The sequence below is a fragment of the Delphinapterus leucas genome, chromosome 2 (assembly GCF_059928025.1).
Source record: "Delphinapterus leucas isolate spDelLeu-1000000601 "Yukka" chromosome 2, BTC_Dleu_Yukka2, whole genome shotgun sequence".
NCBI classification, from domain to species: Eukaryota; Metazoa; Chordata; class Mammalia; order Artiodactyla; family Monodontidae; genus Delphinapterus; species Delphinapterus leucas.
The window spans coordinates 66,494,183-66,516,729 of NC_143130.1; the positions used below are offsets into that span (position 1 = coordinate 66,494,183).

Below are 22,547 nucleotides of genomic sequence, written 5' to 3' on the forward strand. Positions count from 1 at the left end.
GATAGAAAGCTCAGAGATAAACGCACACACCTATGGTCAACTAATGTATGACAAAGGAGGCAAGGATACACGATGGAGAGGAGATAGTCTCTTCAATCAGTGGTGCTGGGAAAGCTGGACAGCTACATGTATAAGATGAAATTAGAGCACTCCCTAACACCATACACAAAAATAAACTCAAAATGGATTAGAGATCTAAATGTAAGACCAGACACTATAAAACTCTTAGAGGAAAACATAGGAAGAACACTCTTTGACATAAATCACAGCAAGATCTTTTTTGATCCACCTCCTAGAGTAATGGAAACAAAAACAAAAATAAAGAAATGGGACCTAATGAAACTTCAAAGCTTTTGCACAGGAAAGGAAACCATAAATAAGACGAAAAGACAACCCTCAGAATGGGAGAAAATATTTGCAAATGAATCAATGGACAAAGGATTAATCTCCAAACTACATAAACAGCTCATGCAGCTCAATATTAAAAAAACAAACAACCCAATCCAAAAATGGGCAGAAGGCCTAGACATTTCTCCAAAGAAGACATAAAGATGGCCAAGAAGCACATGAAAAGCTGCTCAGCATCACTAATTATTAGAGAAATGCAAATCAAAACTACAATGAGGTATCACTTCACACCAGTTAGAATGGGCATCATCAGAAAATCTACAAACAACAAATGCTGGACAGGGTGTGGAGGAAAGGGAACCCTCTTGCACTGTTGGTGGAAATGTAAATTGATACAGCCACTATAGAGAACAGTATGGAGGTTCCTGAAAAAGCTAAAAATAGAATTACCATATGATCCAGCAATCCCACTACTGGGCATATACCCAGAGAAAACCATAATTCAAAAAGGCACGTGCACCCCAATGTTCACTGCAACACTATTTACAATAGCCAGGTCATGGAAGCAACCTAAATGTCCATCGACAGACGAATGGATAAAGAAGATGTGTTACATATATACAATGGAATATTACTCAGCCATAAAAAGGAACGAAATTGGGTCATTTGTTGAGATGCGGATGGACCTAGAGACTGACATACACAGTGAAGTAAGTCAGAAAGAGAAAAACAAATATCGTATATTAACGCATATATGTGGAACCTATAAAAATGGTACAGATGAACCGGTTTGCACGTCGGAAACTGAGACACAGATGTAGAGAACAAATGTATGGACACCAAGGGGGGAAAGCGGCGGGGGGGTGGGGTGGGGCTGGTGTGATGAATTGGGCGATTGGGATTGAAATGTATACACTGATGTGTATAAAATTGATGATTAATAAGAACCTGCTGTATAAAAAAATAAAATTCAAAAAAAATAAAACAATCCTTTTACATGTCGCTAGGCACTAACTAAAAATCAACAGAATAGCACAGTGAGTTGGCATACGGCTTTTAAATTGTTTATTTAGTTATAGGTCATGTTATGTCAAATCCCTTTTGACAAAAAAATATGTGGGCTGTGCAATAAGTTTTTGGTTCTGCTATAATTTTCTTCTTGCATTCTAGACTTCACATAGTCTTAATTTGTTTTACTGATCACTGCTTTTCATTTGGAATAAGCCAATGTGGATAAGGGAGACCAAAAGGGAATTAATAAGTGTTAAGATAGCTTGGTTTTAAGGTTTTGGTGCATATTTTCAAGACAGTTCCACAGAACATATTGCTCTCAAGTTAGGGTTAAAGTGAAACTTTCCATTAGGATAATACAGAGGATAACATTCTCTCAGGAAAAAGTAAGAATTTTAACCTTTCCTCTACCAGGCATCTTCCCTCAGGCACTGAGCCATCCAAATACATGGGGAGAGGCGAGGAGACTTCAAAAGTCACAAATATATTTCAACAGCTAATTTTTAGCAAGTGTGGCAATGAGATCTTTCCATTCTCCTCTCTTCTTTGTGATGTACGTAGGAGTGAGTAGCTGCAATAGTGATTCTGGCTGTTGCCTGAAGTAGTTCTGACACAAGGCCTCAGTGTTACATATCACGTACATCCCACAGTCATAGCTGTTTTGTTGAGCAGGGGCTTTCTCTTCCACAAAGGCCAATTTGTCTCCTTTTCTGCCTAAGAAAGCCTCTAGTTTCTCTGCTACCTGCTTTGCATGGACTGAGTTGCTCCTACTATGAGAATCATAATGAAAAAAGCTATTTTTATCTTGGAGATAAACCAACAAACTCCAATGGGTTCCCCCAGCTGCCTGGTTGGAATTATCATTGATGGCTAAAAATACAACTCTCTTGTGAGGGAGGTCCAAGGGTTCAAGGAACATGGCGATCTCTGCTGGGTTGCCAGTGCACTTGATGAACTGGGTGACTTCAGGGCTGATGAAGCAGACATGGTCAGAACAGTCATGAAACTGACTGTTGGCAAAGTACTCAAAGGCAAACCCAATAATATGGTCATTGAGCCAGCTTGGAGGATCCAATAGTGAGACATCTGATTGCCGCAGTAGACTGTCCATGTAACTCAAGACTACTGGGTCCATCTTGTACTGATCAGGGCTGCTCAGAAATTCCAGAAGCTGAAGGAGAGGCAGAAGACAATATTTACTGTTGAATATGATACTTGGCTGTAAAATGGGGATCATAAATATCAACTACTCTTACAAGGTTTTGGGTAAGGATTAAATATAACTGTAAAGTGTTTAGCAACAATGTCTGGCTAAGAGTAAACACTCAAAAAAACCCTCTAGCTTATGTGCTTTATGTTAACAATTAGTTAGAATGAAAACTTTGGAAATTCTGCATCTGAAATAGTAAGCATGGATTTAAAATCTCCTCTTTAAATGCAGAGATTGGTTAAAATTATAATTAATGTTTTACCAAACTCTATAGCATTAACCATATATTTGGCCCTTTAATGAATATGCATGATAAGAATGGCAAATTGTTTTTATATTAAAGATGAATTCTCAGGGCTTTCCTGGTGGTGCAGTGGTTAAGAATCTGCCTGCCAATGCAGGGGACATGGGTTCGAGCCCCGGTCCAGGAAGGTCCCACACGCCGTGAAGCAACTGGGCCCGTGTGCCACAACTGCTGAGCCTGCGCTCTAAAGCCTGTGAGCCACGACTGCTGAAGCCTGCGTGCCTAGAGCCCGTGCTCCGCAACGAGAGGCCGCCGCAATGAGAGGCCCGCACACCGCAACGAAGACTGGCCCCTGCTTGCCAAAACTAAGAAAGCCTGCGTGCAGCAACGAAGACCCAACTCAGCCAAGAATAAATAAATTAATTAATTAAAAAAAAGATGAATTTTCAGAGTCCCATTTAAATGTTACTAATTACTAAGGGAAATAGCTTCCATTTCAAAATTAATTTTCAAGAGATAAGATAAAATATTGCTTCCTCATTCCATAATGGAAAGTGACAGTGATTAGAGTAGTTAAAAGGAACTGTAATTTCAAGAACAGAAAATCATGAGTAATACAAATGAAATTCATTCCTGATTCTGCCCAGTTATGAACATGAGTGACAGTCTTTCCCATCTTTAACCTCAAGGGGTAAGACAGAGACTACAGAAATTCTTCGGGCACTGAAAGGTAGCGTGGCACAGGAATCATGAGACCTGGGTCTAGCCCTAGTTCTACCACTGATTTGCTAGTATCATCCTGATTAAGTCATTTAATTGATTTTGATTTTGTCCTTGTTTTTGGTCATCTGTAAAAAGGCCCCAGAAAGTTGTAGAAAAGGCCAAATAATTTTACTCGAAGGTATTAAAAAAGTATAAAATGTTGTACAAATAGTATTTATGTTATTAATTGGATGATATTAGTAAGATGATTGGACAATCTGGATAGAGCTCCAAACTAATCAAAGGAAATGAGGCTTGGAAACAAATATCCATTCATATTACCTTGTTCAAACAAAGGCATGACTAACTTAGAGTGGGAGCAAGACAAGTCATATAGTAAGATTAATATGCTCATGATCACCTGAGGTAAGGTGCTAACAGAGACAAGAAATGTGATAAGTGTGGTAATATAATATTTGAACCTAACAGAGGTCACTGCTATGCACTCACTTGGCAGCATAGCAATATTTCTAAAAATCATAAAGCAATAAACTGTCACATGCAGATTGTGAGTACAAAGCAAAGCATATTGTAAGACAATAACACTGCTATGAAAGACTGGGCTAGAATAGTGACATCAATTTAATCAATTCTGGCCATTAGACCAGTTATTTTACCACTTGGTTACACTATTAAAACAATAAAATTTTGGACACAACCATTTTCATGTAATCAAAACCCTACAAAAACCCATACAGAAAAATAAATATACCCCTGAAGAAAACACCTCAAGTAATGAGGTAGCTAGGAAGCACCAAAGACGGGTTTTTTGTGCATACAGTGTATCATAATATGAGCTATTTCAGAAGTAATACAAGGCTGTTGATGAGTGTGTATATCAATCTGTATAAAATAAGATGGCATGAATTAAGATTTTCTTAAGAAGAATAACTTCAGCACAGACATAAACTGGAGCCAGGAATGAAGTTAACGAGGCATAGAGTACACTTGTTATGGGTGGGCCACAAATTTGGCTCTTGCCTTTTGGCAGCTAACCAGAGAGTGTTAAGTTAAACATTCACAATGTCTATAAGGTAAAAACAAAGCAATTGCTCTGGAGAGGTAAAAGCATTCTTTGCATTAAGGTCAGACAGATTTCTCTCAAGGAATTTTCATAAAAGACATGGTGTATTATAATGAATGTCCCATAATATCCTTATAAAAGATGAAACAGTTTCAGAGGACTGTTTCTTACAATGATCCTTAATATCCAGCCTGATGGCAAATGAGCAAACAGCAATCTAGTAAAAGCAGCTTTGGGAGGCTAGGTGCTCAGCTGGCTGCTGCTGTGACTGGATTTAAGAATATATGAGTATGAAAAGGGAATGACTGCATGTGCATCGAGCAAGACTCCCTGACTCTCCCCCTCATGCCTTCAATGACTATGAGGAGTGGTAAGGGCCAGACTGTACTGCCTGGCAAATACCTGGAGACCTGCTCTCTATGCTGACCGCTGAAATCAGACCCACACCTTAACAGCAAACCCAACTAGGGGTAGAAGCCCACAAGAAGAGTGCCTGAACAGACAGGCATCTCACCTTGGAGGGAGTGTCTACAGGCAGGGCCAAGATTTTCTTCAGAAAACAATTTTTGTGTTTTGTTTCTTTGATTTTGAAAACATCCAACATACAGACATTGGGTCAATCAGGACTTAATTCTATTCCATACAGCATGATTGCAATAGCTTAACCTCAACAATTCTTTTTTTTTTTTTTTTTGCGGTACGCGGGCCTCTCACTGTTGTGGCCTCTCCCGTTGCGGAGCACAGGCTCCGGACGCGCAGGCTTAGCGGCCATGGCTCACGGGCCCAGCTGCTCCGCGGCATGTGGGATCTTCCCGGACCGGGGCACAAACCCGTGTCCCATGCATCGGCAGGCGGACTCTTAACAACCACTGCGCCACCAGGGAAGCCCTAACCTCAATAATTCTAAAGCAGATGGAACCAGACTGGCCTTTGGGCAAACCACCTTGGCCACGAAAATGGATGCTAAACTTCATATCGGAAGACTTGAAATTTAGACTCCATTATGTTAACTCATTGGCTACACGATCATAAACAAACTACTTCATTTCTTTAAGACACAGTTTCCTTTTCTGTAAAGTGAAAATATTAATACATGACCTTTACCAACGGGTATTTGTCAGTATTTAATGAAGAAACGTAAGTAACTAATACTTAAAAAAAATATAAAAGTAGTATTTCCGGATATCTACTGGGTCATCAGGAAATTTATATCCTGACAACTGGTAACTGTAGTGATTCACACTGAACAAATGTTTATTGAGTGTTTCCTATGTGCTAGGGGCTAGAAAATCAGAATGGGGATAAGATAGTCATAGTTCCTACCCTCACTGAGCTTAAGCCTATTATGCTATATAATGAATACATAATGAATATATATATCTCTTTTAGTCAATAAACACCTATTGAGTACCTAATATTAGGTGTCATGGGAGATACAAAGATGTGTAAGGTAGCTTACATTCAAAGAAGCAGCCCATAAGCCACAAATAAAATGAATGGGAATTCAAAAGAGGGAAATGGATGGAGAGCTCGGATCAGGAAAGACTTCAAGGAGAAAGTGGCATAAAAGTGGGCTCTTGAAAGGCAGGTAGAGTTGCACGTGTAGAAGGGCATTAAGAAGGCAGAGAGGCAAGGAAAGTGCCTTTAAGTGTGTAGTCCAGTTTGTCTGGAATGAAGTGGGAGTAGGGATGTAGGTGAAGGCTGGAGGAGGATTATCAGAAGCTAAGTGTTGTTAGACTGATTTCCAAGTGTAAAGTGTAGAACTTATACTGGAGAAAATGTGGAGCCATTAATGGCTTTGTCAGTGCTTTAGGAAGATTAATGATTCAGGCATAGTATACAGGATTAACTGGTAGGGAGAGAAACTGGAGGTAGAGATCAACTAGATTTTCATTGAAAGTAAAGGTAGGAGGACATGACCTAAACCAGGCGAAATGGTAGTAGGAGAGAGGCAAGGAGGAAAAGATATTATAGACAGAGTATCAATAAGGGATCAGAGGAGGGTAGATAAGAGAGAAGAATTAAGAAACGGTCTGGAAGCTTTCGTTGGAGTGACTGGAAGAACAGTGATCCCATCATTAATGGAGTAAGGGAAAAGGAGATGGAAGGGGACCTAGCACAAGACCCAGGAGCCATTTGGAACCATCCTAGGGTTATATCCTTTCTATATAGTGAGCACTGTGCTTAGCATATCTGAGGTACAATAAATGTTTGTCAGATGAATGAACCTTTTTAAAAAGGGAGTCAGAAAATACAGATTAGGAAAAAAGGGAAATAAGGCATTTTAAGATTTTTGTTTTGTCTGTAACATCCCCATTTTTGCTTTGGTTTTGTGTCTTGTCTGTTTTTTCTCTGTTGATTAGTAGTAAATTCCTTCAGAATTAAGAGACCTATGTATCTGGTCCTGGTGGATGGTAAGGAATATTGGGGAGACAATGACCTCCTCATAGTTCTATCTGTAAAATCCTACAAAATATAGTATAGTCATTTTCACAATGTTGATTCTTCCAATCCAAGAACATAGTATATCTCCCCATCTGTTTGAATGAAATTAGAACACTCCCTAACACCATACACAAAAATAAACTCAAAATGGGTTGATTAAAGACCAAAATGTAAGGCCAGACACTATCAAACTCTTAGAGGAAAACATAGGCAGAACACTCTATGACATAAATCACAGCAAGATCCTTTTTGACCCACCTGCTAGAGAAATGGAAATAAAAACAAAAATAAACAAATGGGGCCTAATGAAACTTAAAAGCTTTTGCACAGCAAATGAAACCATAAACAAAACAAAAAGACAACCCTCAGAATGGGAGAAAATATTTGCAAATGAAGCAACTGACAAAGCATTAATCTCCAAAATATACAAGCAGCTTATGCAGCTCAATATCAAAAAAATAAACAATCCAATCCAAAAATGGGCAGAAGACCTAAATAGACATTTCTCCAAAGAAGATATACAGATTGCCAACAAACAAATGAAAAGATGCTCAACATCACTAATCATTAGAGAAATGCAAGTCATAACTACAATGAGGTATCACCTCACACCAGTCAGAATGGCCATCATCAAAATATCTACAAACAATAAATTATGGAGAGGGTGTGGAGAAAAGGGAACCCTCTTGCACTGTTGGTGGGAATGTAAATTGATACAGCCACTATAGAGAACAGTATGGAGGTTCCTTAAAAAACTAAAAATAGAACTACCATACGACCCAGCAATCCCACTACTGGGCATATACCCTAAGAAAACCATAATTCAAAAAGAGTCATGTACCACAATGTTCATTGCAGCACTAGTTACAATAGCCAGGACATGGAAGCAACCTAAGTGTCCATCAACAGATGAATGGATAAAGATGTGGCACATATATACAATGGAATTTTACTCAGCCATAAAAAGAAACGAAATTGAGTTACTTGCAGTGAGGTGGATGGACCTAGAGCCTGTCATACAGAGTGAAGTAAGTCAGAAAGAGAAAAACAAATACCGTATGCTAACACATATATATGGAATCTAAAAAAAAACACATGGTTCTGATGAACCTAGGGGCAGGACAGGAATAAAGACACAGAGGTAGAGAATGGACTTGAGGACAGGGAGGGGGAAGGGTAAGCTGGGACAAAGTGAGAGAGTAGCACTGACATATATACACTACCAAATATAAAACCAATAGCTAGTGGGAAGCAGCTGCATGGCACAGGGAGATCAGCTCGGTGCTCTGCAACCACCTAGAGGGGTGGGATAGGGAGGGTGGGAGGGAGATACAAGAGGGAGGGGATATGGCGATATACGTATGCATACAGCTGATTCAATTTGTTATACAGCAGAAACTAACACAACACTGTAAAGCAATTATACTCCAATAAAGATGTTAAAAAAATATACAGTATAGTTTTATATTTTGGAGCCAGGAGGCTTTGAGTTCAGGATCTGACTTTGCCCCTTGCTATCTGTGTGACTCTGGACAAGTTATTCATCCTCTTTCCTGGCCTCATTTTCTTCATCTGTAAAAGGAGGTAATAATAAAACCTGTCTCTCAAGAGTTGCTTTGTGAATTAAAAACACAAGTGAAAAGACTCAGCACATTGTCTGGTAGATAGCAAGCTCTCAAAAAAAAAATTGTTTCCTGCTCTGTTCTCTATATATTTGCGGTGGTAATAATGGATCTTAAAGATTTCTTGAAAATAAAGCATCTGTTTGTCTCTTTATATAAAGCCACAAAGTCACCAAGGATAGATCTAGCCAGGGCATGACTCTGCACTCTTGTACTTTACCTTTGGCATAAGCAGAGTGAATGCTAACTCCAGAGAAAAGCAGTCTCTCAACCTGAGTGAAGCGTGCTGTTAATGTGTTGTCAGCATACACAAATCTTGTGGTTACAGGGTTTAGTTTATTATATCTTCCAACTTCTGTAGCTAAATGAAGTGAACACTGAATTCATAGTATAGAACACTTCCCAAATATTTAATTTTAACAAAAGGAAGAGACTATTTTTCATATTAATCTTAAAATCCTTAAAATGCATACTACTTGAATATTTCTGTTTGTTATAAAAACAGGGAAATTAAATAAAAATAAAAATTAATTTAAAGGGAAAGTTTATAATTCAATAGGAACCATTCTGATTTCCTGCTGATATAAGTAAGGCAAGAAGCTGCAGGTTCAGTAGAAAAAACACTAGGCTGGGAGTCAGTAGACTTGGGATTCAGTTCAGATCTGCAATCAACCATTTGTTTGACTCTGGAGAAGACATTTTAAACTTCTGGGTCTCAGCTTCATCATCTGTAAAGTGAGGTTTGGACTAGATAAATAGCGGTTCTAGCCAGGGATGCACGTTTGAATCACCTATGGAGATTTTAAAGAACACACATGATCTATCTCTGGGGGGAGGGTCTGGGCACCTGTATTTTTAAGATGTTTCCAAGTGATTCTATGATTTCTAAAAGACTCCTCTAGCTCTAGGGTTGTACAATTCTAAGCTCTAATCTTTGCAAATTTAAAAATCTTCCCTTGTGGGAAGTAGCCGCATAGTACAGGGAGATCAGCTCAGGGCTTTGTGTCCACCTAGAGGGGTGGGATAGGGAGGGTGGGAGGGAGACACAAGAGGGAGGAGATATGGGGATATATGTATATGTATAGCTGATTCACTTTGTTATACAGCAGAAACTAACACACCATTGTAAAGCAATTATACTCCAATAAAGATGTTAAATACAATAAAATAAAATAAAAATCTTCCCTTCCTATTTAAAGTCTTACTGGAACAAAGTCATGCTCATTTCTTTATATATTCTTTATGGCTGCTTTTGAGCTATAAGAGCTGAGTAGCCTGCAAAGTCTAATATATTTACTGTTTGCCCTCTTAGAGAAAAACTTTGCCAATCCCTGTTTTAGACCACTATAATGTAACCTACTGTAAATGTCTAGGCTGAATTAATTTTAAGAGCTTTTAGAGATCTAATAAAGCATTGGAGCTATTTGTTAAAATATCTTAAAGGCAGTTTCCAAGTAGATTAACCTTTAACTAGAGGTGTTACTGCTGATTCAGTTGGAATTTTTGATGAGCGAATACTTAAAAATACTAATTACAGTGGATATAAGAATTGCCTACATTAGAGATGCATAAATATTCATAAGATCAAAATTATACATGAAGCTTTTAATTAACAAGCATTTCATAAGGTATGCATCAATTCTCATAACTTCTGGGAAAATATGCCTGTTGTGGTTAAAACCACAGTAGTGAGCCAGATAAGTTTTACTGTAAAGCCCCAAAGAAAACACTATCCCAGAACTGTGACTTTTATTCATTTTTCCCCCTAATTATTCAGAAAGGGTTCCTTAAAAAAGAAAAAAAAAAAAGGAACAGCCTCATTCAGTTATGTTTTTAAACACTACAAAGGGCAAAGTGCAGCTATTTACTCATTTTAAGTGAAGATTGTAACAGTTAGTAGTTTTGAAATGCAGTTCCCCTTTCCCCTCCTCACTCCCTTCAGTTTTTGTTTTAAATTGTATCAAACTGCAAACGCTCACAGATGTGGTCTGTGCTCCTCTAACTAGATACATGGCTATGTGCCAGCAGGTATTGACAGACAAAAGCAAACAAACACACCCACACACCGAAAATCAAACATAGGCTAATAATCCCAGTGCATCTTCCTAGAGCTTCAATTTCACTAATTTTTGGGGAAAAGAGCTAAGCAATTTAATCTTAAATATTGATATTTTTATATCTTAAATACTTAAAACGTTTAAATCAGTAACTTACATCTTAATTAACATAAACATGGACATAATGTAGCATAAAATGCAAAATCAGCATAGATTTTTAAAATAAGAAATTTCCAGAGAACTTTTGCACCTGAGAAAGGCGATTTTCTATCCTTGTGGTTACAGGGTTTAGTTTATTATATCTTACAACTTCTGTAGCTAAATGAAGTGAACACTGAATTCATAGTATAGAACACTTCCCAAATATTTAATTTTAACAAAAGGAAGAGACTATTTTTCATATTAATCTTAAAAACCTTAAAATGCATACTACTTGAATATTTAGGATTCTTAGGAACCAGATTCCCTAAAAATTAATAAAGACATGAGCAAAACCTTATGCTTTAGCAGCTTAAATGTGTATAGGAGCAAGACAATTATTGAAGCAAATTTATTCATTTGGTCAAAATACATTTATTCGTGTTTTCTGTGTGCCAATTTTGCCTACAATAATGACTAGAAATTGAACCTAATATTATATAATGAAAATATAGACATCATCCCTGAACTTTCTATTTTCTTCATACCTCCTCTCCAATTGATAAGTCCTATTGATTCTACAGCCAAAATGTTCTGAACCTGTCCAATGGTTTTCATCTTTACTTCCATCACAGTCAAGTCCATCAACATTTCTTATCTTGATATAGCCTAACAGGTCTCCTTACTTCTACTATTGACCTCTCCAGTAAATTGTTCATACAGCTGTCAGAGTAATTGTTTAAAAATGTCAGGTCACACCTGTCCTGTTTAAAACCCTCTGGTAGCACACTATTACACTCAGAAAAAAAGGTGAATGCCCTGCCCTAGCTGCTTACAAACACTCTGCATGATCACATGGCCCCAGCCACCGCTCCACTCTCATTTCCATCACTCTTCCCCCTTGCCCACTAAGCTCAAGCCACACCAATTTTCTTTTTATTCTTCAAACACACCATGCTTTTTTTCTCCTGAGGGCTGGGGTACTAGCTGTGCCTGAACCTTCTAGTGGTTGGCTCCATGTGTTGGGTAGATTTCAGTTTAAATGTCACTTATTCACAGAGATCTCCCATGATCAGTCAAAATAAGAGGCCCCCCAGTCACTCTCTTGTCCTTTAATTTCAATTCCTTGCATAGCACTTGTGGCTGTCTGACAGTTTTCTTTTTCATTTATTTGTTTCTTGATTAACACTCCCCCTCCCCAGGCCAAAAATGTAAGCTCCATGAGCATATAGAATAAAGGAACTTGTCTGCCTAAACTTGTTTACCACCTTGGCCCCCTGGGCCTAAAACAAAACTTGTCGGGCAGACAATAAATAATAATTGAAGAATAAATGAATGAATAATGGAGTATGGATCTTCACATGATATATATCATGTTCTGCAGAGAAATTTTTACCTTTATAGTCTTAGAAGTGTAAAGGCCTTTACTATCCCTTCTAGTCTAACTTCCTACTCCATGCAGGAATTTTTCATTTCTGCTCTCAGGGAAAAATGTGCAGGAGCCTGGCTTACAACTAGCTGTGTAATACTGGAGCAGAAACAGATAAATCAATGCAACAGTACAAAAACAAATCCATGCATTTTAGAAATTTTAAATATGATGATGAAGACATTATAAATCAGTGGGAGAAATTTATGGATTGTTCCATTTTCAGTGAACACTATGTTCTATAGCAGTGCTATCCAGTAGGACTTTCCGTGATGATGGAAATAAATGTCCTTTATCTGCAATGTCCAATATAGTAGCCACTAGCCACATGTGGCTATTGAGCACTTGAAAATGGCTAGTGAGACTGAGGGACTGATTTTATTTATTTTAATTAATTTAAACTTAAATTGAGATAGCTACATGTGGGTAGTGGCTACTATTTTGGACAGCATAGTTCCATAGGATTTCATAGGTATTTCTGGAAAGAAAAAAGATTATATGGTTAAGTAAGTTAGGGAAATGCTGCATCCTAAAACTCTGTATTGTTGCTTGTTGCACAAGCATATTAGAGACTACGAGAGGTTCTGCAATAAAGAAAATTAACTATTCTTGGTCTGATTTTTTTCCCAACTCATTTGACCAATGAAATCCTTTTTGTGTTTGTTTTGGTATATTATCTATTAACACCTTATTGTCTGTGCAGTGAAGTTTGGGATATGCTAACTGGGTAATTTAATAAATGGCACTGGAACAAGTTGTTAATCATTCGATTAAAAAATGAAGTGAGATCCCTACTTCAGACCTCATATCGAATTATATTTCAGATGGAGTGAAATTTAAAAGTTAAAAAGTGAAACAAAAATATTAAAAGAAAATAGAGCTTAAAAACACTTATACAACTGGTCAATAAACACATGAAAAGATACTCAACACCTTACTAGTAATCAAAGAAATGTAAGTTGAAGTAACATTTCATTTTTTACCTGTGAAATTAGCAAACATGTGGAAAACTGATAATAACCAGCATTGCTGAGTAACTATGGGAAAATGGGCATTCTTATTATTAACAGAAACGTAAACAAATGCAAGCTTTTTGAAGGATAATTTGCCATTATATTTTAATATTTAAGAAATGTCTATAGGTAGGTATTACACTTTCAGAAATTTATCTGAAGGGAAACATTAGGATATGTGCAAAAATTTAACAGGGATGTTTACCACAGCAATATTTATAACAGAAAAATTGGAAACAATCTCAAAGTTTAAAAGAGGACTGGTAAATTTAAATAATAGGATTTCCATTCAATGGAATACTTTGCAGCCATTAAAAAATGAAGTTATAGAAATAAATTTATTGACACAGAAATATGTTCATAATATGTTATGGAAAGAAAGGTTATATAAAAATCTGTACACAAATATACACAAAAATAGTCAAGAATGATAGCCATCTAAAGTTATATACAGTTTTCTTTAAGAATGGAATTTTAATACTTTTAAACTTTTTTCTTCTTTTGATATTGACTGCTTAATTTTTTCCCCTTTCTTTTTATAATGAGCACATACCAGTAAGTACAGCTATTTTCATTCAAGAAAAAAAAAAAGTACCACCTCCCACTCTTACACTGACCTAAAAATGTCTGTTTCTTCAACTCACAGGTCTCACTTTTGTCCTCTGGAAAAAAACAGTAAATCTAATCTCTCTTCTACAAAACTTCGGAACACAAAGATTTAAATATAATCTGATGTTCATTAAGATTAGATTACGTCCAACTTCTAATGAATGATTCCCTTTGCAATTTCACAAAAAGAATCACATCCAAGACCCAATGTGCTTTTCATGGCAGCATAAGCAGAAAAATTTTCAGGAAGGAAGTTGAAGCCTTATTTTTTGGTTTCAATTTCCCCTAATTAAACGTTTCCTTTTAATGCTAGCCTAAACCATCCAGAGATTTGTATAAAGTGGCATGTTAAAAATTACCATCAAGTTTTTACATCCCTGTTGAAGACAAAGATTATATTTTACTCAACCCTGCTATCTTCAGTGCGTGAAAACACAAAATTGTTATAAACATAGGAAGATTTCTCAATTTTATAAATTATTTATAAATTTGAACAATATTACTCTAACATGAATATTTTACAAATAGAGGAATTCAGCTCTCAAAGCAGAAAAACCATTTGGTATGATGATGATGCCTGGTAACTCTACAGCCATAAATTCCATTTGGCCCTACCTTGGGCCAGGGAGATAGACTAAGTAACCTTTTAGAATTTCTTCTAGCACTGGGGCTCTGCATTTATTGTTCTGTTACTTATTAGGCATGGCTATCGATGGCTAAGGGGTCATTGACCAGAAAAAGTACTTTATTCTTAGTCTACCATTTCTACTTCAAAGGTTCCATCTATAACTGTGTCACTATTTTTTTCCTTTACTTGGTGTAAACACCAGCATTTTTTTTTTTGCGGTACGCGGGCCTCTCACTGTTGTGGCCTCTCCCGCTGCGTAGCACAGGCTCCGGACGCGCAGGCTCAGCGGCCATGGCTCACGGGCCCAGCAGCTCTGCGGCATGTGGGATCTTCCTGGACCGGGGCACGAACCCGTGTCCCCTGCATCGGCAGGCGGGCTCTCAACCACTGCGCCACCAGGGAAGCCCCACCAGCCTTTTCTTAAAATGATTTTGTTTTGCTTAAATTTTCTGAGAAATGACTTAACACAATTGGAAAATCTGAAGTGACTAGGGCTGTAAATAGTGTTTGGGGAGGACACTAGATTTAATGAGAGGTCTAAGATATTTTACAAAAGAGTAGACAGAATTTTACTTAGTATATAGCTAATATATCCTAGCTGATAAGATGTGGTCAAGCTAAAGTTATAATCTGCCTGGTTTCGTAAATAATCACTGTGTTTAGCCCACAGTAGCTATATACAAGCATTTTGTTTGAAAGAGTATAAAAAAGCCATCATCTTTTATTATTTGTCTTCGAGATTTCAAAGCCTGGTAAGTTATTTTTTTCATAGATAGTTAAGAGGTAAATTGTTATTACAAACTCCTATTTAATGGGTTTAAAAAATGTGCTTGGTGTATAGCAGGTGCTCAATAAATATTTAATGAACAAATGGAAGAAACAATGAATTTCTGTTTTACTGTACTGTGCTGACAGGAAAACAGTGTCTGATGGGACCCGATTATGACACAGAATTCTCTTAGCAATTTGTCTTTAAATGTTAATTAATATGAATACTTGTGAGTTATCTGACCAGGTCTGAACTATATATTATTAAGTAGGACTAAACATTTCCAGCAACTATATATTTTAGCTGCTAATATAAAGTGCCAAGTTGCTGCAACAAACAGTAGTGGGAAAATTACAGCCAGCTAAGGCCAGATATCCACAACCTATTGTTTTGAAGGAATTTAACCTATCACACTACTCTCAGAGAGCATTTATTTATTTTTTGGCCCTCAGGGAAGGCAGGCCTAGAACGATTTTTAAACCTACAATATAGATGCTCAAAAATAATAACTGTAACCAGGACAATTTTTTTCAGTATCATGACTGTCTTCTAGTGCTTTTATAACAGATGAAATGTGCAAAAGTGTAGTCATCTAATTGGAAGCCAGAGAAAGGAACTTCCAGAGATTTTCTGTAAGTAATAAAAATGCTTAAAATCTCTCATATGTGTCAAGTATTCTCTCTACTTTAAGATAGACCTATTCCCCCCTTCCCTAAAAAAGGAGACAGACAGATGAAACTCAAAGTCTACATAAACTTGACTTTCTATCTGTATTGAACCATATCATTACCCAAACGGTCTCCAGTAGGTAGATGGACAAAGTGAATATAAGCTAGTCATGCTGAAGAAGGTAGCCTCTCGGAGAATCTGGTTCAGAAAAGTTAAGTTACTTTACTCATTTGGATTAGTAATACTTGGACCTCAAATTCAATTTTTTGAATAATATGGTTAAAAAAGCACATTATTTGGAGAGTAGCTGGGATTTGAGCAGTAAGTTTTATATAGTCTGGCAATGGTCAGTTTCCAAAGAGATGGGTTACCTGGGCCTTGAGGACTTCCTTTTTGTTTACTAATGCATTTTACTCATCCAAGAGGTTTAAGGAATTGGCAAGGAGAGGAGTCTGGACCTTTAACAGTCAGAAATTTAGGCCTTACAGATGTAGATGGAATTTAACCAAGAAAGACCTTAGCAATATCTAGAAACCTAGATAAGTGGTAAAGCCATTGCTTATCAGAAGTTCTAACATTATAATTTATAACATAAAAGAATGGGCTAGCCTCTTGACAACGTAAACTGCTAACTGATCTCTACACAGGTGTGTGTGTCCTTGTTGAAAGGTATGTAATTCAGTCCAATCTTTTTCTTTAGATTGGTCACACTGGGAAAATAAAGGAACTTAGCAGACTCTTTGGAGATTGCTTTATGATAAAATTTATTTTTTTTTAAATTTAATTATTTATTGGTCTAGTCTCTTCATTCCTATCTTTTGATGATCTAACCTATACATTACTGCTACATTATTTTTCAAACAGAACTCTAGTTTCATTATTCTCCAAATTTTTAAACATTTCTCCATTGCCTACCAAAATTAAGTACAAACTACAGCATGGCATTAAATTATTTCCATAAAAATAGCCGCAACCTTTCCCAATTTATTTCCTTGTACTTCTCCCACATACACAGCCACAAGCTCAGTTCTCCTGCAGGCCCAAATTATTAGGCAACAGTGGAGTCGTAGTGGTTACTGCAACTGAGGTACAGGAAAAAGAGAAGAGCCAGCTCCCCACTCCCACTCCAACTGAGAGGTTAAGAAGTGAACACTGCTCAAGTACCCTTCCGAAACACAGACTTGATCTGTCATGCTCTTGCTTAAAACCATTACAGTAAGCTTTTGATAAATCTAGAATCCATGGGCCAGGAGGTGGCTAGAATTAAGGGTTCCATGAACTTGGATTGGGGGAAAAAATTGCATCTTTTCAATAAACTCTAGCTGAAATTTAGCATTTTCTTCAAAGTGTCGGCAATAATCCTCAGTGGTACTAACAGTCCCTATGTCTTTGTCACCATTAGAAATATATTTTCATATCACATTAAAGTTGTTGCAACTACCTCAAAATATAATTTATACTCATCACTATTTTGAAATTACATAATTAGACCTGCTGCCAGATGTTATTTAATGTGTAAGGAAGCACATATATAACTACATCACACATTTGTTTTAATATTTTTAAAACTTTCAATAAAAATAATTTCATTTACATTTCTATGTATTTTACTTTATACATTTAAAAGCATTATTCTGAGATAAGGTCCACAGGCCAGGCTGCCAAAGTGGTCCATGACATAAAAGGTTATTTTATTTTTACCTTTGTTATTTATACCTATTAATTGCTTATAGTATATAATCTAAACACTTTAGCATGGAATTCAAGGCTCCTCATTAACTGTTCACACCCACTTTATCATCTTTATCTCTGTCCCACCCCTACTTTTCATACTAAACTCTAGTCATACCAGACAATAGTGACTCTCTCTTATCTGGTGGCAGATAGGTTTTTGAATTAACCCTAGTTAATAGACAGTAGCCATGCACTGGCTTGGGCTTTGCCTTACCCAGACCTTCTCTGCCTGCCAAGTGAATTCTTTTAAAGGTCTGTTTTCCCTAATACTACGAGGTCCTAATAGGGCTGAATCTTTAATCTTTCTCATACCTAACGTAAATGATCAATGAAATGAATATAAAAGGCAGATTCTAAATTGGCAAGGCACTGTGTGTAGTAATAATCTCTAGGGGAGTGAAGTTAGCCTCTGAATCTCATAAATTCGCCTAGCTCTGATCTTTTTGGGGATAGAAATGAGGAGGCCCTTGAGCTCTAAGGCTGGATTCCCAGCTGATAAATCTTGGATGGAGGGGAAAGGGAGGGGAAAGAGAGCAGTAACTGAGGTGGATCTGATTAAGACTGAAGGATGGAAATGTGCTGAAGGGAAAGGCAGGAGTGACTTCTTCTCCCATTTCCCAGAGCAGTTATTCAAAACTATCATCACTCTGACCAAGCATCCCATTCCATCCCCAACTTTTTCTCATCAAATGACTCCCATCTTAATGTTACAGAGTCAACTCTATCAACCTTCTGCCTTCCCCTACTTCCCATCCTTTCCTTTGCTCTAGTTTAGTGGTTCTCAACCCACAGCATTAGTCACCAAAGGAGTTTTTTAAAATGAAACACTGATTCCCGAGTTTGTTTAATTGGCCTCAGATGGAGCAACTGCATTGGTTTTATTTTTAAAAAGCTTCCCAGGTGACTCTAATGTGCATACAAGATTGAGTTCCACTAGTGTTCTTGGTTCTGTAAATTAGCTATTCTCATCCATAAATTGTCTACTTCTCGGTTCCATGGTACACTTTTATGCCTAAGAGTTTCCCATCTTAAAAGAACACACTGTTGCGGCCCACACACTTGCCCCTCATCTCATCACTTTACAACGATGTTTCTTTAAAGGGTGGCCTACACCTGTATGGTTTTTACCAGTTATGTTCTATGACTTTTTACTCTTCCAGCCAGTACTGGCATATGATTTTGTACTCGTCATTCCCTCTGCTTCTATCTCCTCTCATATTTCTTTGACCAGCTACTGCTCACTAGCCTTTTAACACAAATTGCGTGACCCAAAGGTCACCTTGGAAAGGGTTTCCTCAAGTCCTTCTATACAATCAGGCTCAGAGTATCCTGTGGTTTTTTTTTTTTTTTTCTATTATAAATTTACTACCACTGCGGATTCTCTCATCGTCTCGACATAACAGAGCGCTTCAGAAAGCTGAGCCTGTTTCATTTGCTTCTGACTTTCTGGAGTCTAACTCCTGGAAACCACTCAGTGAAAAAACTCTGAGTAATGAATGGAAAGAAAGACTAGGAAACGGAGGTCTGGGGCGGGGAAATGAGGGGGAGGGCGTGTGTGTGGGAACGGGGTGGGGAGGGCTAACGGGGTGGAGCTGAGAACCCTGCGCCAAAACTGGGGAGGGGGCAAGGATACCCTAGATCTGCGTGGGCGGTAAAGCGGTCCCCGGCCCAGACACACCGACCAGCAAACCCAAGTGGGAAGCAGGTTTCTTACCTGCCTCGGACCTCACCACCCCAACCAGCCTTCAGGCGGCTCTCTATTGGCCGGAAAACGAAAGCTACGGTCGCAAACCCAGAGTTTTCTACCCCAACATTGCGACATTCCTCTTTAGTAGAGAGAGAATCTAAGGCAGAGTTCCCAGCTCTGCCGTAAGGTGAGGAAGAAAAGTTTGGGCGGGGCCGCCCGGGACGGATGAAATGGGGCGTGTCCGCGCAAGCGCATGCGGTACTCTCGGGCGGCGTCACGTGCGGGGGCGGGGGCGGGGCCGGGCGGCCGGGCCAGCTGCGGCCGGCGGTAGGGGGCGTGGGAGGTAAGTGCGCGCGCCTGCTCGTCTGCAGCTGAGGAGTCGCGCGGGGCGGGGCCTTGTGCGCGGGGTCGGGGGCGCGCGGGCCGGAGCGGACGGGGTCGGGGCGGCGGTTGGCTGTGGCTGCTGAGAGTCCAGCCAGAACGCCGAGAGGCGGCGGAGGAGGCACCGGCGGCACCGGCATAGAGGGCGACAGCGGTTGAGGCGGCGGTCCAACGCGTGCTCTCTGGGCGGGTGCGGCGGGGGATGTGCCTGCCCAGGCCGGGCGGAGTCTCTCTGACAGGGCGGGGGATGCGCGGCGGCCGCTCGCCTGGACCCTAAGGCAGCTGGGCCCACCCTCCCAAAACCCTCCGACCCTCGGTGGTCTCGGCCTATGCTGTCTCCTCCGGCCTGACCCTGCGGCTGAGGCTGGCAGGCGGCTTCCGCCGAAGAGGAGGGGGCTGCGGTGGCCACCGCGGCGGAGCCCGAGGTAAGACCCGCCCAAGCCGCCCAGCGGCCCTGCGGCCCGGCCCGGCCCACGTCTCAGTCTCTCTCTTTAGCTTTTGCGGGGCCGTTCCGCCCTGCCCCGGCGGAGACGCCCCGCGAGCGGGTCTGCCCCGCAGCCTCCCTGACACCCGATCGCTGCCCCGGGTCCCCCGTAGACCCCACCCATCGTATCTTCCATTGACCAGACACCATTACGGCCCTCCAACCTTTCTAGGGGTTCTGTCACGGGCCCCCCCACCCCAGCACACCCTACTGGAACCTCCTTCAGACTCTCTTCGGACGCTTAATGGGGCCTCGAGATTCTGTCACATCCTCCCGTGAGCTGACCCGGGTTTGCCACTGTTCCTCAGACCCAGTTACTGCCACCCCCTAACCCATTGCTACCCCCAGTTCCAGGGCAGATGCATCGTGCCCACCTCTCTTCTCTCCTCGCCCCCCCCCCCAGCTCGCTCACCGCCTAGCCGACTAGCTCTTCCCCTACCCAACTCGGCTTTCAGATAGTCTGCTTCGTGATGCTCTTACCTCCCAAGAGATCTGGTGTCAGCCCCTCTTTAGACACCATCAACAGCGGCCTCTCCCCCCAACTCCTACTGTAGCCTCTCCCCCAGACCTCTTGTCCTTAGGCAGACCTGATTATCTTTCTCCTTGCTCGTGATCCTTTCTTTGGTTGGAAGGGCTTTGCCATGAAATCCTGAAGGGGTGTTTGCGTAGCCTAGTGTGTTCCCTCCGGTGGGGCTTAAGGGGACCAACTGACACCCTTGTTTGGAGGGTTTAGTCTGGTGGCTATAGAGGAAGAGGGAAGAGCATGGAAGCCCCGGGCAGGGGGTGTGTGCTGTTGTAAGGTCTCACAGCCTGCTTCTCATCTTGTCTCTTCCGTAGAACCTGTGAGGTAGTCCAGATCGTGACATTTTAGGGACATCTGTAAGGATCAAAGCACATAACACTAATGAATATAACTGTGTCTCCATGTGGTATCATTTGCTTCACTTTCCTAGATTTTTACAGATCTTTTGCACTGTGTTTGAAGGATACCAGGGTGCTTTTTTTTTTTTGGATTTGCTGTTTGCGAATTTGCTGGAAAAGTAAGATTTATAGCTTTCCTTAATCCCTGAAGACTTTAATGTCAGTTTAATAATAAAATTCTGCTACCTGGTGCTACTGTCTTGCTTTTCCAAGGAGCAAGTACAATTATCATGCAGTGTTCACCGATGTCATTACCAACAGCCTTCTCAATAGTAAAATATTGAATAAAATGTAGTTTGTTGAACTACCTAGCTGTCAAGAAGGAAAGGTAATTTTACACCAGATGATCAGTGCATAATTTTAACATTGGTATAGAGATGAAGTATAGAGAGGTTTTTGTAGTCAGTACTTTAAAATTTTTTATTTTGTGTGTGTGGAACTGAGGAGGGAGAAAATCATATTAAAATTATAGGTCATAACTAGACATAGTATAAAAGTCAAAAGGTTCAAAAGAGTATGCAGTAAAAAGTTTCTTTTCCTCCTTTTTATCCTCTAACCACCCATTTTCCCTCAGACGCAACCGCTGTTTCCATCTTTGTGTGTGTCCTTCCTGTGATATTTCTAGCATACAAGTCTATACATTTATATTTTTAAAACACTCCACAGACAAATCCTTCCATACTGTATACTATGGATATACCACCCCCCCTTTAATAATAGATCCTAGAGTTCATTCAACAATAGTACATTTGGAAGTGCCTCATTTACTGCGTGGATAGTATTCCGTCCTGGTGATCTTGAGGTTATTTTCAGTCTTTGTTTTTTATAAACAGTGCTGCATGCTTTTCTTTTAAATGTATCATATGTTTTGTATGTTTTAAGTAATTTTCAGGATTTGAAAAATTTCATGATGATTGTTTTGTGAACCTACAAAAAAGCATATAACTAAAGTAAATTTCTCATTGAACCTCTAAGCTTCCATGGAGTGACTGGCTTTGACAGAGATTATAATGTTTGTCAGGAAGTTACTGAAGGATTTAAAGAAGGGGACTGAAATGATAAGATTTGCATTTTTAAAAGATCACTCTGCTTTGAGGAGCGTGGATTGAAAGGTAGACTAAATGTGTCAGGAGGGTAAATGACGATGGTGCAGTCTTCATTTGGGTTTTGAGAGTAGACAGGATTTGGTGATTTCATTGGATTTGGGATTAGGGTGAGGGTTCATAGAGGATAAGATCTAGGTTTCTAGCTTGTGTGTTTCACTGAGGTGGGGATCTATATGAGGGAGGAGTGGAATTTTTATTTTTGTCAAGAAAGGGGAATTCAATTTGTGGCATGTTGAGTTTGGGTGATTATACTTCT

General features: G+C 39.5%; 2 protein-coding genes across 10 annotated transcripts in view; one reads left to right on the forward strand and one right to left on the reverse strand.

The window, feature by feature from the left end:
- SENP8 (SUMO peptidase family member, NEDD8 specific) overlaps positions 1–19,545 on the reverse strand; it is a 54,429-nt gene extending 34,884 nt beyond the window's left edge. The window contains exons 1-2 of one of the 2 annotated variants that reach the window (XM_022579936.3): positions 19,427–19,535; positions 1,397–2,530 (exon numbers count right to left, since the gene is read on the reverse strand). In XM_022579936.3, the coding sequence (XP_022435644.1) occupies positions 1,856–2,494 (639 nt within the window). In that variant the 5' untranslated portion in view covers positions 2,495–2,530; positions 19,427–19,535 and the 3' untranslated portion in view covers positions 1,397–1,855. Of the gene's footprint in view, positions 1–1,396; positions 2,531–19,426 lie in introns of those variants that run through there. The other variant, XR_016391309.1, reaches the window with a different exon arrangement.
- Positions 19,546–19,823: 278 nt separating this feature from the next.
- The window catches only part of MYO9A (myosin IXA), a 269,595-nt gene continuing 266,871 nt past the window's right edge, over positions 19,824–22,547 (forward strand). For 7 of the 8 annotated variants that reach the window (XM_022579925.3, XM_022579928.3, XM_022579929.3 and 4 more), the window contains exon 1: positions 19,824–20,205. The gene's annotated coding sequence lies outside the window, so the exon portion shown is untranslated. The remainder of the gene's footprint in view (positions 20,206–22,547) is intronic. The other variant, XM_089904126.1, reaches the window with a different exon arrangement.